The sequence below is a fragment of the Oncorhynchus gorbuscha genome, linkage group LG03, assembly GCF_021184085.1.
Source record: "Oncorhynchus gorbuscha isolate QuinsamMale2020 ecotype Even-year linkage group LG03, OgorEven_v1.0, whole genome shotgun sequence".
NCBI lineage: Eukaryota > Metazoa > Chordata > Actinopteri > Salmoniformes > Salmonidae > Oncorhynchus > Oncorhynchus gorbuscha.
The window spans coordinates 107543231-107561745 of NC_060175.1; the positions used below are offsets into that span (position 1 = coordinate 107543231).

General features: G+C 48.5%; 1 protein-coding gene and 1 long non-coding RNA gene across 3 annotated transcripts; one reads left to right on the top strand and one right to left on the bottom strand.

Moving 5' to 3' along the window:
• Positions 1-672: 672 nt before the first annotated feature.
• Positions 673-9573, top strand: ube2t (ubiquitin-conjugating enzyme E2T (putative)). Of its 2 annotated transcripts, none has more exons than XM_046338021.1 (7): positions 673-802; positions 1007-1124; positions 1364-1433; positions 1700-1805; positions 3006-3104; positions 6683-6766; positions 9115-9573. In XM_046338021.1, exons 2-7 carry the CDS (start codon positions 1016-1018, stop codon positions 9223-9225), a joined length of 579 nt encoding a protein of 192 aa, XP_046193977.1. In that variant the 5' UTR covers positions 673-802; positions 1007-1015; the 3' UTR covers positions 9226-9573. The 2 variants fall into 2 exon arrangements, with proteins under 2 accessions (XP_046193977.1, XP_046193978.1); XM_046338022.1 differs by lacking the exon at positions 9115-9573 and adding an exon at positions 6908-7131.
• Positions 9574-13276: 3703 nt separating this feature from the next.
• On the bottom strand, positions 13277-15924 carry LOC124032430. The gene is made up of 3 exons (XR_006838278.1): positions 14894-15924; positions 14285-14828; positions 13277-13843 (listed from the first exon to the last, which is right to left on the bottom strand). It is a non-coding gene; the product is annotated as an uncharacterized LOC124032430 (long non-coding RNA).
• Between the last annotated feature and the right edge of the window lie 2591 nt (positions 15925-18515).

The window sequence follows — 18515 nt, forward strand, 5'->3', positions numbered from 1 at the left end:
TTTGGAAGTTTGTTAACACAGTGTCCAAAGAAGGGCCAGAAGTATACAGAATCGTGTCATCTGCGTAGAGGTGGATCAGAGAATCACCAGCAATAAGAGCGACATCATTGATATATACAGAGAAAAGAGTCAGCCTAAGAATTGAACCCTGTGGCACCCCCATAGAGACTGCCAGAGGTCCGGACAACAGGCCCTCTGATTTGACACACTGAACTCTGTCTGCAAAGTAATTGGTGAACCAGGCGAGGCAGTCATTTGAGAAACCAAAGCTGAGTCTGACGATAAGAATGCGGTGATTGACAGAGTCGAAAGCCTTGGCCAGGTCGATGAAGACGGCTGCACAGTACTGTCTTTTATCGATGGCAGTTATGATATCGTTTAGGACCTTGAGCGTGGCTAAGGTGCACCCGTGACCAGCTCGGAAACCAGATTGCATAGCGGAGGGGGATGACTGTATTATGACTCATAAAGTGGTACTTCATACCAGTTGAATTTGATAAAATAAACCTAAGCAACTTTGTTTTATTATTAAAATATACCTGAATATATGTATATTGACTTAGTGTCAAATTTGTCTATAATTTGGATGTAGTTGTGGTAGATGGCCTACAATTTTCTTTGAGAAGGTTTCTACATTCTGACAATGAACTACAACACCCAAAATGCACTTCACCAAAACCCGGATTTCCGGTGAGGTATAAGGAGGGAAAATCTAAACATTCTGTCAACCCCGTTGCTAGCTACTTCTTTCTGTCGTCTAGAGGTGTATTTGAAGCGAAAAGCGACATAGTATTTTGTCCAGGTAAGCCCAAATGTGTCGATAATAATATACCCAACAAGTGTCCAGCATCATGACTAACGTAAATAACGTTAGTTGACACAAAGCTTCTAACTTAGCTACTGTAACGTTATATATATATATATATAGCTAGCTGCGGTTGGTCTGTAGTTAACTAACTCGTTACTTAGCGAACTAGTTAAACATGTCTTTCACCGGGTGTCTCAGAGCGAGAAAATGCAGAGGACCTCACGTCTGAAGCGCGAGTTACAGCTGCTTAGCATGGAGCCTTCACCGGGGATCACTTGCTGGCAGACCGAGGGGAAGATGGACGAGCTCCGGGCCCGTGAGTATCAATCAACTTCTAGATCAGTCGGTCCTACGGTTATGTAGCCTCTCGGTGGGTGCTAGTATATATGTGTTGAAGGAACTCTTTTCATGCATCCGCCATTGATAGCCTATTGGTGTTAATCAACAACATATACCGTATATTATAAACATACATTTATAGTAGTGATCAATGATGTCGTTTTATATAGATATAAACGTCTATAGGTGTTGTTACTGTCCCTTGTCCCCTTGTAGAAATAGTGGGCGGAGCTGAGACTCCGTTTGAAGGAGGAGTCTTCTCACTGGAGATCATTGTTCCAGACAGGTATGATGTGACTGACATAACACACACACATCTCTGAGTAAATACAGGTCTAGTACATGTTTTAGGTACAATTATCGTGATCATTCTCTCCTAACCCTCCAGGTATCCCATTGAGCCCTTTAAGTTCTGTCCTAACCCTCGAGGTATCCGTTTGAGCCCCCTAAGTTCTCTCTTAACCCTCCAGGTATCCCTTTGAGCCCCCTAAGTTCTCTCTTAACCCTCCAGGTATCCCTTTGAGCCCCCTAAGTTCTCTCTTAACCCTCCAGGTATCCCTTTGAGCCCCCTAAGATGAGATTCCTGACCCCCATCTACCACCCCAACATAGACAACAATGGTCGCATCTGTCACGACGCCCTCAAACTACCACCCAGGGTAACACACACACACACTCAAACTAGCACCCAGGGTAACACACAAACACACTCAAACTACCACTCAGGGTAACACACACACACACACACACTCAAACTAGCACCCAGGGTAACATACACACACACACTCAAACTAGCACCCAGGGTAACACACACACACACTCAAACTACCACTCAGGGTAACACACACACACACACACACACACTCAAACTACCACTCAGGGTAACACACACACACACACACACTCAAACTACCACTCAGGGTAACACACACACACACACTCAAACTACCACTCAGGGTAACACACACACACACACTCAAACTACCACTCAGGGTAACACACACACACACACACACTCAAACTACCACTCAGGGTAACACACACACACACACACTCAAACTACCACTCAGGGTAACACACACACACACACTCAAACTACCACTTAGGGTAACACACACACACACACTCAAACTAGCACCCAGGGTAACATACACACACACACTCAAACTACCACTCAGGGTAACACACACACACACTCAAACTACCACTTAGGGTAACACACACACACACACTCAAACTACCACTTAGGGTAACACACACACACACACACACTCAAACTAGCACCCAGGGTAACACACACACACACACACACACTCAAACTAGCACCCAGGGTAACATACACACACACACTCAAACTACCACTCAGGGTAACATACACACACACACTCAAACTACCACTTAGGGTAACACACACACACACAAACTACCACTTAGGGTAACACACACACACACACACTCAAACTACCACTTAGGGTAACACACACACACACACTCAAACTACCACTTAGGGTAACACACACACACACTCAAACTAGCACTTAGGGTAACACACACACACTCAAACTACCACTTAGGGTAACACACACACACTCTACCACCCAGGGTAACATACACACACACACACTCAAACTAGCACCCGGGTAACACACATACACGCCCACCCAAGATACAACATGGACAGCCAACCTCTGCACCATGTGTAGCACCTCTTCTCTCTCTGTGTGTGTGTGTGTGTGTGTGTGTGTGTGTGTGTGTGTGTGTGTGTGTGTGTGTGTGTGTGTGTGTGTGTGTGTGTGTGTGTGTGTGTGTGTGTGTGTGTGTGTGTGTGTGTGTGTGTGTGTGTGTGTGTGTGTGTGTAGGGTGCGTGGAAACCTTCCCTGAACATCTCCACAGTGCTCACCTCCATACAGCTGCTGATGGCTGAACCCAACCTTGACGACCCACTCATGGCTGACATAGTGAGTAACACTCCTTCACTGTCCCTGTCCGTACAACGACTCAGACTAGACAGACTGACCCCATAGCTGATATAACAGACAGACTGACCCCATAGCTGATATAACAGACAGACTGACCCCATAGCTGGTATAACAGACAGACTGACCCCATAGCTGGTATAACAGACAGACTGACCCCATAGCTGGTATAACAGACAGACTGACCCCATAGCTGATATAACAGACAGACTGACCCCATAGCTGATATAACAGACAGAATGACCCCATAGCTGATATAACAGACAGACTGACCCCATAGCTGGTATAACAGACAGACTGACCCCGTAGCTGATATAACAGACAGACTGACCCCGTAGCTGATATAACAGACAGACTGACCCCGTAGCTGATATAACAGACAGACTGACCCCATAGCTGATATAACAGACAGAATGACCCCGTAGCTGATATAACAGACAGACTGACCCCATAGCTGATATAACAGACAGAATGTCCCCAGACTAGCTGATATAACAGACAGACTGACCCCGTAGCTGATATAACAGACAGACTGACCCCGTAGCTGATATAACAGACAGACTGACCCCAGTAGCTGATATAACAGACAGACTGACCCCGTAGCTGATATAACAGACAGACTGACCCCGTAGCTGATATAACAGACAGACTGACCCCGTAGCTGATATAACAGACAGACTGACCCCGTAGCTGATATAACAGACAGACTGACCCCGTAGCTGATATAACAGACAGACTGACCCCGTAGCTGATATAACAGACAGACTGACCCCGTAGCTGATATAACAGACAGACTGACCCCGTAGCTGATATAACAGACAGACTGACCCCGTAGCTGATATACACTATATATATATATATATATATGCAAAAGTATGTGGACCCCCCTTCAAATGAGTGGATTCGGCTATTTCAGTCACACCCGTTGTTGACAGGTTTATAAAATCGAGCACACCGCCATGCAATCTCCATAGACAAACATTGGCAGTAGAATGTCCCTTACTGAAGAGCTCAGTGACTTTCAACGTGGCACCGTCATAGGATGCCACCTTTCCACAACAAGTCAGTTCATCACATTTCTGCCCTGCTAGAGCTGCCCCGGTCAACTGTAAGTGCTGTTATTGTGAGGTGGAAATGTCTAGGAGCAACAACGGCTCAGCCACGAAGTGGTAGACCACACAAGCTCACAGAATGGGACCGCTGAAGCTAGTAGTGTGTAAAAATCATCTGTCCTCAGGTTCAACCTACCGAGTTCCTAACTGCCTCTGGAAGCAACGTCAGCACAAGAACTGTTCGTTGGGAGTCTCATGAAATGGGTTTCCATGGCCGAGCAGCCGCACACAAGCCTAAGATCACCATGTGCAATGCCAAGCGTTGGCTGGAGTGGTGTAAAGCTCACCGCCATTGGACTCTGGAGAGATGAATCACGCTTCACCATCTGGCAGTCTGACTGACGAATCTGGGTTTGGCGGATGCCAGGAGAACGCTACCTGCCCCAATAATGCATAGTGACAACTGTAAAGTTTGGTGGAGGAGGAATAATGGTCTGGGGCTGTTTTTCATGGTTCAGGTCCCTTAGTTCCAGTGAAGGGAAATCTTAATGCTACAGCATACAATGACATTCTAGATGATTCAGTTTGGGGAAGGTCCTTTCCTGTTTCAGCATGACAATGCCCCCCATCCATACAGAAATAGTTTGTCAATATCGGTGTGGAAGAACTTGACTGGCCTGCACAGAGCCCTGACCTCAACCCCATCAAACACCTTTGGGATGAATTGGAACGCAGACTGCAAGCCAGACCTAATCACCCAACATCAGAGCCCGACCGCACTAATGCTCTTATGGCTGAATGGAAGCAAGTCCCCGCAGCAATGTTCCAACATCTAGTGGAAAGCCTTCCCAGAAGAGTGGAGGCTGTTATAGCAGCAATGTCCCAACATCTAGTGGAAAACCTTCCCAGAAGAGTGGAGGCTGTTATAGCAGCAATGTTCCAACATCTAGTGGAAAGCCTTCCCAGAAGAGTGGAGGCTGTTGTAGCAGCAAAGGGGGGACCAACTCCATATGAATGACTTCCCAGAAGAGTGGAGGCTGTTATAGCAGCAAAGGGGGGACCAACTCCATATTAATGCCTTCCCAGAAGAGTGGAGGCTGTTCTAGCAGCAAAGGGGGACCAACTCCATATTAATGCCTTCCCAGAAGAGTGGAGGCTGTTATAGCAGCAAAGGGGGGACCAACTCCATATTAATGCCCAGGATTTTGTAATGAGATGTTGGACGAGCAGAGTTGATGTTGGTCCTGTAGCCCTCACACACACACACAGAGTTGATGTTGGTCCTGTAGCCCTCACACACACACACTCACACACACACACACAGAGTTGATGTTGGTCCTGTAGCCCTCACACACACACACAGAGTTGATGTTGGTCCTGTAGCCCTCACACACACACACACAGAGTTGATGTTGGTCCTGTAGCCCTCACACACACACACAGAGTTGATGTTGGTCCTGTAGCCCTCACACACACACACTCACACACACACACACAGAGTTGACGTTGGTCCTGTAGCCCTCACACACACACACAGAGTTGATGTTGGTCCTGTAGCCCTCACACACACACACACAGAGTTGATGTTGGTCCTGTAGCCCTCACACACACACACACAGAGTTGATGTTGGTCCTGTAGCCCTCACACACACACACTCACACACACACACACAGAGTTGACGTTGGTCCTGTAGCCCTCACACACACACACAGAGTTGATGTTGGTCCTGTAGCCCTCACACACACACACACAGAGTTGATGTTGGTCCTGTAGCCCATCCCTGTAGGTGAAAATATCCACCTGACAGGTATTGCATGTCAAGAAGCTGATTAAACAGTATGGTCATTACAGAGGTGCACCTTGTGCTGGGCACAATAAAAGGCCACTTTAAAATGTGCAGTCTTGTCACAGATTGAAGTTTTGAAGTATAATTTAATGTTAACTTCTCTACGTCGTCGGTTTAGAGTCTTTGGCAGAACGTCCAACCGGCCTCAGACCACGTGTGTCCACATCAGCCCTCCACATCCGGCTTTTTCACTCGAGGGATCTTCAGAGGTGGCGCTGAGGAGTACTGCTCCCCAGTGGCTGGGCCCGGCTCCCTCCCCAGTGGCTGGGCCCGGCTCCCTCCCCAGTGGCTGGGCCCGGCTCCCTCCCCAGTGGCTGGGCCCGGCTCCCTCCCCAGTGGCTGGGCCCGGCTCCCTCCCCAGTGGCTGGGCCTTTGCCCTCCCGGCCCTTCCATTGCAGCACAGTCAAGTGAAATCCATAGATTAGAGCCTAATTAATTTATTTCGATGGACTGATATCCTTATTTGAAATTGTTGCATGTTGCGTTTTTATCTTTTTGTTCGGTATAATTCATAATTAATCATCCTTTTGGTGGGTGCATTGGCCCTATTTCACACATGTACAAGTGTGTATTAATGTATGTGTGAATTAGAAATGTGTTTTTGTTTTTCCCAACTTCCCCTCGATGATGTTATCCGTCTCACACACTGTTTCTCTCCCAGTCATCAGAGTTGAAGTACAGCAAGCAGGTATATCTGGAGAAGGCCAAGAGATGGACAGAGAAACACGCTGTTCAGAACAACAAGGTAAAGTTAACCAGGTGGTTAGATATGTGGACCGTAGACACACTGAGTGACTGTATGTAGTGGTGTCTTCTCTCCACCAGGTGGTGCTGTAACTTCATGTCAATGTAGTCATGTTATGTAGTGGTGTCTTCTCTCCACCAGGTGGTGCTGCAACTTCTTGTCAATGTAGTCATGTTATGTAGTGGGTGAGGGTCCTGGGATTGTGGTGCCATGAAAATAACCTCAACGAAACAGAGGAGAATGATCGTGGACTTCAGGAAACAGCAGAGGGAGCACCCCATCCACATCAACGGGACAGTAGTGGAGAAGGTGGAAAGCTTCAAGTTCCTCTGCGTCCACATCTCTGATGATCTGGTCCATCCACACAGACCGTGTGGTGAAGAAGGCACAGCAGCGCCTCTTCAACCTCAGGAGCCTGAAGACATCCGAGAGCATCCTGTCGGGCTGTATCACCGCCTGGTACGGCAACTTCTCCGCCCACAACCGTAACGCTCTCCAGAGGGTGGTGAGGTCTGCACAACGCATCACCGGGGGCAAACTACCTGCCCTCCAGGACACCTACACCACCCGATGTCACAGGAAGGCCATAAAGATCATCAAGGACAACAACCACCCGAGCCACTGCCTGTTCACCCCGCTATCATCCAGAAGGCGAGGTCAGTACAGGTGCATCAAAGCTGGGACCGAGAGACTGAAAAACAGCTTCTATCTCAAGGCCATCAGACTGTTAAATAGCCACCACTGGCTGGCTACTCAACCCTGCACCTTAGAGACTGCTGCCCTCTAGACATGGACATGAAATCACTGGCCACTATAATGTTTACATAATCGTCTCATATGTATATACTCTGTTTATTCTACTGGATTTTAGTCAATGTCACTCCACTCATCCTAGTATTTATATATTTCTTCATTCCATTCTTTTACTTTTAGATGTGTGTATTGTTGTGAATTGTTATATATTACTGCACTGTTGGAGATAGGAACACAAGCATTTCACTACACCCACAATAACATCTGTTAAATATGGACCAATAACATCTGTTAAATATGTGACCAATAACATCTGTTAAATATGTGACCAATAACATCTGTTAAATATGTGACCAATAACATCTGTTAAATATGTGACCAATAACATCTGTTAAATATGTGACCAATAACATCTGTTAAATATGTGACCAATAACATCTGTTAAATATGGACCAATAACATCTGATAAATATGTGTATGGACCAATAACATCTGTTAAATATGGACCAATAACATCTGTTAAATATGTGACCAATAACATCTGTTAAATATGTGTATGGACCAATAACATCTGTTAAATATGGACCAATAACATCTGTTAAATATGGACCAATAACATCTGTTAAATATGGACCAATAACATCTGTTAAATATGGACCAATAACATCTGTTAAATATGGACCAATAACATCTGTTAAATATGTGACCAATAACATTTGTTAAATATGTGACCAATAACATCTGTTAAATATGTGACCAATAAGATTTGTCTTCTCGCCACAAGGTGGTGCTGTAACCCCCCGTCAGTGTCGGAATGTTATGACGCTTCTATTTAGTGAACGTGTTCATTCTAGAAAGATACCAGGCCATTTTATTACGGGAACTGTAGCTGCAGAGATACCAGGCCATTTTATTAAGGGAACTGTAGCTGCAGAGATACCAGGCCATTTTATTAAGGGAACTGTAGCTGCAGAGATACCAGGCCATTTTATTAAGGGAACTGTAGCTGCAGAGATACCAGGCCATTTTATTAAGGGAACTGTAGCTGCAGAGATACCAGGCCATTTTATTAAGGGAACTGTAGCTGCAGAGATACCAGGCCATTTTATTAAGGGAACTGTAGCTGCAGAGATACCAGGCCATTTTATTAAGGGAACTGTAGCTGCAGAGATACCAGGCCATTTTATTAAGGGAACTGTAGCTGCAGAGATACCAGGCCATTTTATTAAGGGAACTGTAGCTGCAGAGATACCAGGCCATTTTATTAAGGGAACTGTAGCTGCAGAGATACCAGGCCATTTTATTAAGGGAACTGTAGCTGCAGAGCTACCAGGCCATTTTATTAAGGGAACTAGCTGCAGAGCTACCAGGCCATTTTATTAAGGGAACTGTAGCTGCAGAGCTACCAGGCCATTTTATTAAGGGAACTGTAGCTGCAGAGATACCAGGCCATTTTATTAAGGGAACTGTAGCTGCAGAGCTTAATATGCTTTTCAATGATCAAATATCTCCTGACTTAAATTCAGTATTCCATTTGAAGAGTAGTATATTTTAATGCTTGCCTTCAGCAGTTAATTAATAGTGTGTGTGTGTAGGGTGGTGTGGTGGAGACCGTGGACAGTGCCGAAGCTCAGGTCCAGCCGCCGGCCCTGAAGAGAGAAGCTCAGGACAAGACGGAGGAACACCCCAAGAGAACGTGTCTGTAGCCTCTGTCTCGTTGCGTTGGGAACAGTAATTACTTCACTTTGTCTTTAAGTGTTAGAGATTTCCCCTTTTTAAATAGTTATGTACAGACTAAGGCTGAGATTCATTCATAGCAATGTTTAGGCAGTGTCTTTATTTAGTATTCAGCTCACACACTTGTTATTCTGAGGAGTGAAAGCATACCTGTTGAGAGGGGTCGACCTGGTAGTAGTTGTCGGTTTTAATACAGTACCCAGGTCCAATATGGGACTTAATTTGACCGTTGGAAAAAGAGCTGCTGTGGAAATAATGTCATGCTGCTTACTCCAATTAGATTCTTCTTTTCTTATTAAAATATGTTTTGAAGCTAACTGAGTTGAACATTTTATTTATATATTTTAACATTGGAATGTGTAATCACATAAAACAAAGACCAGTCATCTCTACTCGTATAAAACCATTTTTATTCAACCATAACTTTTAACAGGTATTTAATTCAATACAAACTGTTTTTACCATATCAACAATAGACGGTATGTAGATCCAAAGGAACAAGTCAGTTTGTAACAAACTACAGGTTATATTTTATATGTGTTGTGTTAAAACAAAGGGGAAATGTTTATTTTATTTTTAGAAAGGTTGGTTGCTTAGCAACAAGACTGACAGGGTGGAACTATGGGGCCAAACTGACAGGGTGGAACTATGGGGCCAAACTGACAGGGTGGGACTATGGGGCCAAACTGACAGGGTGGGACTATGGGGCCAAACTGACAGGGTGGAACTATGGGGCCAAACTGACAGGGTGGGACTATGGGGCCAAACTGACAGGGTGGGACTATGGGGCCAAACTGACAGGGTGGAACTATGGGGCCAAACTGACAGGGTGGAACTATGGGGCCAAACTGACAGGGTGGGACTATGGGGCCAAACTGACAGGGTGGGACTATGGGGCCAAACTGACAGGGTGGAACTATGGGGCCAAACTGACAGGGTGGGACTATGGGGCCAAACTGACAGGGTGGGACTATGGGGCCAAACTGACAGGGTTGGCTTAGACTTACACATGTAAACTATTTCGTCTCCGATGTTTATTGAACACATACATGTGTAGAATGAGTACTTGTTTCAAATATATTGTTACAGTTGTTAGTTAGCTAGTGAATTTTAGCATCAACTTGAGGTCAGTTCTAGATGTCTCTATCAGACAAACGACATTCAGCTTCTTGTCATCTGACCTAGATGCCTCTCTATCAGACTCTATCAGTTGAATAATGTGCTGTTATACACCTGTTGTGTCCTGTACTGTAAGGCCTCTGCATAATTTTCGTGACTTCAGGCAACCTGTCTATAGGAACAATAACATACTAGTTCAGAGGTAGTTACATTGTATTTACATCATCACCTGGTCTCTTCAGCAGGGTGAAACGTTACAAAACAACATACTTAGAAATATATATGGTGTAGAACAGAACAGACAGGACGTCATGAATGCATTTCCATCTGCAGCCTCGCTGAACAGACCCCAGCTAGCTAGTCTACTGTACACCAGAACCTCTAGTTAATCCCTGTTCCCTCGCTGAACAGACCCCAGCTAGCTAGTCTACTGTACACCAGAACCTCTAGTTAATCCCTGTCCCCTCGCTGAACAGACCCCAGCTAGCTAGTCCACCAGAACCTCTAGATAATCCCTGTTCCCTCGCTGAACAGACCCCAGCTAGCTAGTCTACTGTACACCAGAACCTCTAGATAATCCCTGTCCCCTCGCTGAACAGACCCCAGCTAGCTAGTCTACTGTACACCAGAACCTCTAGATAATCCCTGTCCCCTCGCTGAACAGACCCCAGCTAGCTAGTCTACTGTACACCAGAACCTCTAGATAATCCCTGTCCCCTCGCTGAACAGACCCCAGCTAGCTAGTCTACTGTACACCAGAACCTCTAGATAATCCCTGTCCCCTCGCTGAACAGACCCCAGCTAGCTAGTCCACCAGAACCTCTAGATAATCCCTGTTCCCTCGCTGAACAGACCCCAGCTAGCTAGTCTACTGTACACCAGAACCTCTAGATAATCTAGTTAATCCCTGTCCCCTCGCTGAACAGACCCCAGCTAGCTAGTCTACTGTACACCAGAACCTCTAGTTAATCCCTGTCCCCTCGCTGAACAGACCCCAGCTAGCTAGTCCACCAGAACCTCTAGATAATCGCTGTTCCCTCGCTGAACAGACCCCAGCTAGCTAGTCCACCAGAACCTCTAGTTAATCCCTGTTCCCTCGCTGAACAGACCCCAGCTAGCTAGTCTACTGTACACCAGAACCTCTAGATAATCCCTGTTCCCTCGCTGAACAGACCCCAGCTAGCTAGTCTACTGTACACCAGAACCTCTAGATAATCCCTGTTCCCTCGCTGAACAGACCCCAGCTAGCTAGTCTACTGTACACCAGAACCTCTAGATAATCCCTGTTCCCTCGCTGAACAGACCCCAGCTAGCTAGTCCACCAGAACCTCTAGATAATCCCTGTTCCCTCGCTGAACAGACCCCAGCTAGCTAGTCCACCAGAACCTCTAGATAATCCCTGTCCCCTCGCTGAACAGACCCCAGCTAGCTAGTCTACTGTACACCAGAACCTCTAGTTAATCCCTGTCCCCTCGCTGAACAGACCCCAGCTAGCTAGTCTACTGTACACCAGAACCTCTAGTTAATCCCTGTTCCCTCGCTGAACAGACCCCAGCTAGCTAGTCTACTGTACACCAGAACCTCTAGTTAATCCCTGTTCCCTCGCTGAACAGACCCCAGCTAGCTAGTCCACCAGAACCTCTAGATAATCCCTGTCCCCTCGCTGAACAGACCCCAGCTAGCTAGTCCACCAGAACCTCTAGATAATCCCTGTCCCCTCGCTGAACAGACCCCAGCTAGCTAGTCTACTGTACACCAGAACCTCTAGTTAATCCCTGTCCCCTCGCTGAACAGACCCCAGCTAGCTAGTCTACTGTACACCAGAACCTCTAGTTAATCCCTGTTCCCTCGCTGAACAGACCCCAGCTAGCTAGTCTACTGTACACCAGAACCTCTAGATAATCCCTGTCCCCTCGCTGAACAGACCCCAGCTAGCTAGTCTACTGTACACCAGAACCTCTAGATAATCCCTGTCCCCTCGCTGAACAGACCCCAGCTAGCTAGTCCACCAGAACCTCTAGTTAATCCCTGTCCCCTCGCTGAACAGACCCCAGCTAGCTAGTCTACTGTACACCAGAACCTCTAGTTAATCCCTGTCCCCTCGCTGAACAGACCCCAGCTAGCTAGTCTACTGTACACCAGAACCTCTAGTTAATCCCTGTCCCCTCGCTGAACAGACCCCAGCTAGCTAGTCTACTGTACACCAGAACCTCTAGATAATCCCTGTTCCCTCGCTGAACAGACCCCAGCTAGCTAGTCTACTGTACACCAGAACCTCTAGATAATCCCTGTTCCCTCGCTGAACAGACCCCAGCTAGCTAGTCTACTGTACACCAGAACCTCTAGTTAATCCCTGTCCCCTCGCTGAACAGACCCCAGCTAGCTAGTCCACCAGAACCTCTAGTTAATCCCTGTCCCCTCGCTGAACAGACCCCAGCTATCTAGTCTACTGTACACCAGAACCTCTAGTTAATCCCTGTCCCCTCGCTGAACAGACCCCAGCTAGCTAGTCTACTGTACACCAGAACCTCTAGTTAATCCCTGTCCCCTCGCTGAACAGACCCCAGCTAGCTAGTCTACTGTACACCAGAACCTCTAGTTAATCCCTGTCCCCTCGCTGAACAGACCCCAGCTAGCTAGTCTACTGTACACCAGAACCTCTAGATAATCCCTGTCCCCTCGCTGAACAGACCCCAGCTAGCTAGTCTACTGTACACCAGAACCTCTAGATAATCCCTGTTCCCTCGCTGAACAGACCCCAGCTAGCTAGTCTACTGTACACCAGAACCTCTAGATAATCCCTGTTCCCTCGCTGAACAGACCCCAGCTAGCTAGTCTACTGTACACCAGAACCTCTAGTTAATCCCTGTCCCCTCGCTGAACAGACCCCAGCTAGCTAGTCCACCAGAACCTCTAGATAATCTCTGTCCCCTCGCTGAACAGACCCCAGCTAGCTAGTCTACTGTACACCAGAACCTCTAGTTAATCCCTGTCCCCTCGCTGAACAGACCCCAGCTAGCTAGTCCACCAGAACCTCTAGTTAATCCCTGTTCCCTCGCTGAACAGACCCCAGCTAGCTAGTCTACTGTACACCAGAACCTCTAGATAATCCCTGTCCCCTCGCTGAACAGACCCCAGCTAGCTAGTCTACTGTACACCAGAACCTCTAGTTAATCCCTGTCCCCTCGCTGAACAGACACCAGCTAGCTAGTCCACCAGAACCTCTAGTTAATCCCTGTTCCCTCGCTGAACAGACCCCAGCTAGCTAGTCTACTGTACACCAGAACCTCTAGTTAATCCCTGTCCCCTCGCTGAACAGACACCAGCTAGCTAGTCCACCAGAACCTCTAGTTAATCCCTGTCCCCTCGCTGAACAGACACCAGCTAGCTAGTCCACCAGAACCTCTAGATAATCCCTGTTCCCTCGCTGAACAGACCCCAGCTAGCTAGTCTACTGTACACCAGAACCTCTAGTTAATCCCTGTCCCCTCGCTGAACAGACACCAGCTAGCTAGTCCACCAGAACCTCTAGATAATCCCTGTTCCCTCGCTGAACAGACCCCAGCTAGCTAGTCTACTGTACACCAGAACCTCTAGATAATCCCTGTCCCCTCGCTGAACAGACCCCAGCTAGCTAGTCTACTGTACACCAGAACCTCTAGATAATCCCTGTCCCCTCGCTGAACAGACCCCAGCTAGCTAGTCTACTGTACACCAGAACCTCTAGTTAATCCCTGTCCCCTCGCTGAACAGACCCCAGCTAGCTAGTCTACTGTACACCAGAACCTCTAGATAATCCCTGTTCCCTCGCTGAACAGACCCCAGCTAGCTAGTCTACTGTACACCAGAACCTCTAGATAATCCCTGTCCCCTCGCTGAACAGACACCAGCTAGCTAGTCCACCAGAACCTCTAGATAATCCCTGTCCCCTCGCTGAACAGACCCCAGCTAGCTAGTCTACTGTACACCAGAACCTCTAGTTAACCCCTGTCCCCTCGCTGAACAGACCCCAGCTAGCTAGTCTACACCAGAACCTCTAGTTAATCCCTGTTCCCTCGCTGAACAGACCCCAGCTAGCTAGTCTACACCAGAACCTCTAGTTAATCCCTGTTCCCTCGCTGAACAGACCCCAGCTAGCTAGTCTACACCAGAACCTCTAGTTAATCCCTGTTCCCTCGCTGAACAGACCCCAGCTAGCTAGTCTACACCAGAACCTCTAGTTAATCCCTGTCCCCTCGCTGAACAGACCCCAGCTAGCTAGTCTACACCAGAACCTCTAGTTAATCCCTGTCCCCTCGCTGAACCGGCCCCCAGCTAGCTAGTCTACACCAGAACCTCTAGTTAATCCCTGTTCCCTCGCTGAACAGACCCCAGCTAGCTAGTCTACACCAGAACCTCTAGATAATCCCTGTTCCCTCGCTGAACAGACCCCAGCTAGCTAGTCCACCAGAACCTCTAGATAATCCCTGTCCCCTCGCTGAACAGATCCCAGCTAGCTAGTCTACTGTACACCAGAACCTCTAGATAATCCCTGTCCCCTCGCTGAACAGACCCCAGCTAGCTAGTCCACCAGAACCTCTAGTTAATCCCTGTTCCCTCGCTGAACAGACCCCAGCTAGCTAGTCCACCAGAACCTCTAGATAATCCCTTTCCCCTCGCTGAACAGACCCCAGCTAGCTAGTCTACTGTACACCAGAACCTCTAGATAATCCCTGTCCCCTCGCTGAACAGACCCCAGCTAGCTAGTCCACCAGAACCTCTAGATAATCCCTGTCCCCTCGCTGAACAGACCCTAGCTAGCTAGTCCACCAGAACCTCTAGATAATCCCTGTCCCCTCGCTGAACAGACCCCAGCTAGCTAGTCCACCAGAACCTCTAGATAATCCCTGTTCCCTCGCTGAACAGACCCCAGCTAGCTAGTCCACCAGAACCTCTAGATAATCCCTGTCCCCTCGCTGAACAGACCCCAGCTAGCTAGTCCACCAGAACCTCTAGATAATCCCTGTCCCCTCGCTGAACAGACCCTAGCTAGCTAGTCCACCAGAACCTCTAGATAATCCCTGTCCCCTCGCTGAACAGACCCCAGCTAGCTAGTCCACCAGAACCTCTAGTTAATCCCTATTCCCTCGCTGAACAGACCCCAGCTAGCTAGTCTACTGTACACCAGAACCTCTAGATAATCCCTGTCCCCTCGCTGAACAGACCCCAGCTAGCTAGTCCACCAGAACCTCTAGTTAATCTCTGTCCCCTCGCTGAACAGACCCCAGCTAGCTAGTCCACCAGAACCTCTAGATAATCCCTGTCCCCTCGCTGAACAGACCCCAGCTAGCTAGTCCACCAGAACCTCTAGATAATCCCTGTCCCCTCGCTGAACAGACCCCAGCTAGCTAGTCCACCAGAATCTCTAGATAATCCCTGTCCCCTCGCTGAACAGACCCCAGCTAGCTAGTCCACCAGAACCTCTAGATAATCCCTGTCCCCTCGCTGAACAGACCCCAGCTAGCTAGTCCACCAGAACCTCTAGATAATCCCTGTCCCCTCGCTGAACAGACCCCAGCTAGCTAGTCCACCAGAACCTCTAGATAATCCCTGTCCCCTCGCTGAACAGACCCCAGCTAGCTAGTCCACCAGAACCTCTAGATAATCCCTGTCCCCTCGCTGAACAGACCCCAGCTAGCTAGTCCACCAGAATCTCTAGATAATCCCTGTCCCCTCGCTGAACAGACCCCAGCTAGCTAGTCCACCAGAACCTCTAGATAATCCCTGTCCCCTCGCTGAACAGACCCCAGCTAGCTAGTCCACCAGAACCTCTAGATAATCCCTGTCCCCTCGCTGAACAGACCCCAGCTAGCTAGTCCACCAGAACCTCTAGATAATCCCTGTCCCCTCGCTGAACAGACCCCAGCTAGCTAGTCCACCAGAACCTCTAGTTAATCCCTGTTCCCTCGCTGAACAGACCCCAGCTAGCTAGTCCACCAGAACCTCTAGTTAATCCCTGTCCCCTCGCTGAACAGACCCCAGCTAGCTAGTCTACTGTACACCAGAACCTCTAGATAATCCCTGTCCCCTCGCTGAACAGACCCCAGCTAGCTAGTCCACCAGAACCTCTAGATAATCCCTGTCCCCTCGCTGAACAGACCCCAGCTAGCTAGTCCACCAGAACCTCTAGATAATCCCTGTCCCCTCGCTGAACAGACCCCAGCTAGCTAGTCTACTGTACACCAGAACCTCTAGATAATCCCTGTTCCCTCGCTGAACAGACCCCAGCTAGCTAGTCTACTGTACACCAGAACCTCTAGATAATCCCTGTCCCCTCGCTGAACAGACCCCAGCTAGCTAGTCTACTGTACACCAGAACCTCTAGTTAATCCCTGTCCCCTAACAGACCTCCCTGTCCCCTGAACAGACCCCAGCTAGCTAGTCTACTGTACACCAGAACCTCTAGTTAATCCCTGTCCCCTCGCTGAACAGACCCCAGCTAGCTAGTCTACTGTACACCAGAACCTCTAGATAATCCCTGTCCCTCGCTGAACAGACCCCAGCTAGCTAGTCTACTGTACACCAGAACCTCTAGATAATCCCTGTCCCCTCGCTGAACAGACCCCAGCTAGCTAGTCTACTGTACACCAGAACCTCTAGATAATCCCTGTTCCCTCGCTGAACAGACCCCAGCTAGCTAGTCTACTGTACACCAGAACCTCTAGATAATCCCTGTTCCCTCGCTGAACAGACCCCAGCTAGCTAGTCTACTGTACACCAGAACCTCTAGATAATCCCTGTCCCCTCGCTGAACAGACCCCAGCTAGCTAGTCTACTGTACACCAGAACCTCTAGATAATCCCTGTTCCCTCGCTGAACAGACCCCAGCTAGCTAGTCTACTGTACACAGAACCTCTAGATAGATAATCCCTTCCCTCGCTGAACAGACCCCAGCTAGCTAGTCTACTGTACACCAGAACCTCTAGATAATCCCTGTCCCCTCGCTGAACAGACCCCAGCTAGCTAGTCCACCAGAACCTCTAGATAATCCCTGTCCCCTCGCTGAACAGACCCCAGCTAGCTAGTCCACCAGAACCTCTAGATAATCCCTGTCCCCTCGCTGAACAGACCCCAGCTAGCTAGTCCACCAGAATCTCTAGATAATCCCTGTCCCCTCGCTGAACAGACCCCAGCTAGCTAGTCCACCAGAACCTCTAGATAATCCCTGTCCCCTCGCTGAACAGACCCCAGCTAGCTAGTCCACCAGAACCTCTAGATAATCCCTGTCCCCTCGCTGAACAGACCCCAGCTAGCTAGTCCACCAGAACCTCTAGATAATCCCTGTCCCCTCGCTGAACAGACCCCAGCTAGCTAGTCCACCAGAACCTCTAGTTAATCCCTGTTCCCTCGCTGAACAGACCCCAGCTAGCTAGTCCACCAGAACCTCTAGTTAATCCCTGTCCCCTCGCTGAACAGACCCCAGCTAGCTAGTCTACTGTACACCAGAACCTCTAGATAATCCCTGTCCCCTCGCTGAACAGACCCCAGCTAGCTAGTCCACCAGAACCTCTAGATAATCCCTGTCCCCTCGCTGAACAGACCCCAGCTAGCTAGTCCACCAGAACCTCTAGATAATCCCTGTCCCCTCGCTGAACAGACCCCAGCTAGCTAGTCTACTGTACACCAGAACCTCTAGATAATCCCTGTTCCCTCGCTGAACAGACCCCAGCTAGCTAGTCTACTGTACACCAGAACCTCTAGATAATCCCTGTCCCCTCGCTGAACAGACCCCAGCTAGCTAGTCTACTGTACACCAGAACCTCTAGTTAATCCCTGTCCCCTCGCTGAACAGACCCCAGCTAGCTAGTCTACTGTACACCAGAACCTCTAGTTAATCCCTGTCCCCTCGCTGAACAGACCCCAGCTAGCTAGTCTACTGTACACCAGAACCTCTAGATAATCCCTGTCCCCTCGCTGAACAGACCCCAGCTAGCTAGTCTACTGTACACCAGAACCTCTAGATAATCCCTGTCCCCTCGCTGAACAGACCCCAGCTAGCTAGTCTACTGTACACCAGAACCTCTAGATAATCCCTGTTCCCTCGCTGAACAGACCCCAGCTAGCTAGTCTACTGTACACCAGAACCTCTAGATAATCCCTG

Excerpts from the sequence above, each read along its gene's own strand:
- ube2t (XM_046338021.1), top strand. The coding sequence starts at position 1,016 with ATGCAGAGGACCTCACGTCTGAAGCGCGAGTTACAGCTGCTTAGCATG. Across the intron at positions 1,806-3,005 it reads CCCTCAAACTACCACCCAGG|GGTGCGTGGAAACCTTCCCT; the intron begins GTAACACACACA and ends GTGTGTGTGTAG. Across the intron at positions 6,767-9,114 it reads ACGCTGTTCAGAACAACAAG|GGTGGTGTGGTGGAGACCGT; the intron begins GTAAAGTTAACC and ends GTGTGTGTGTAG.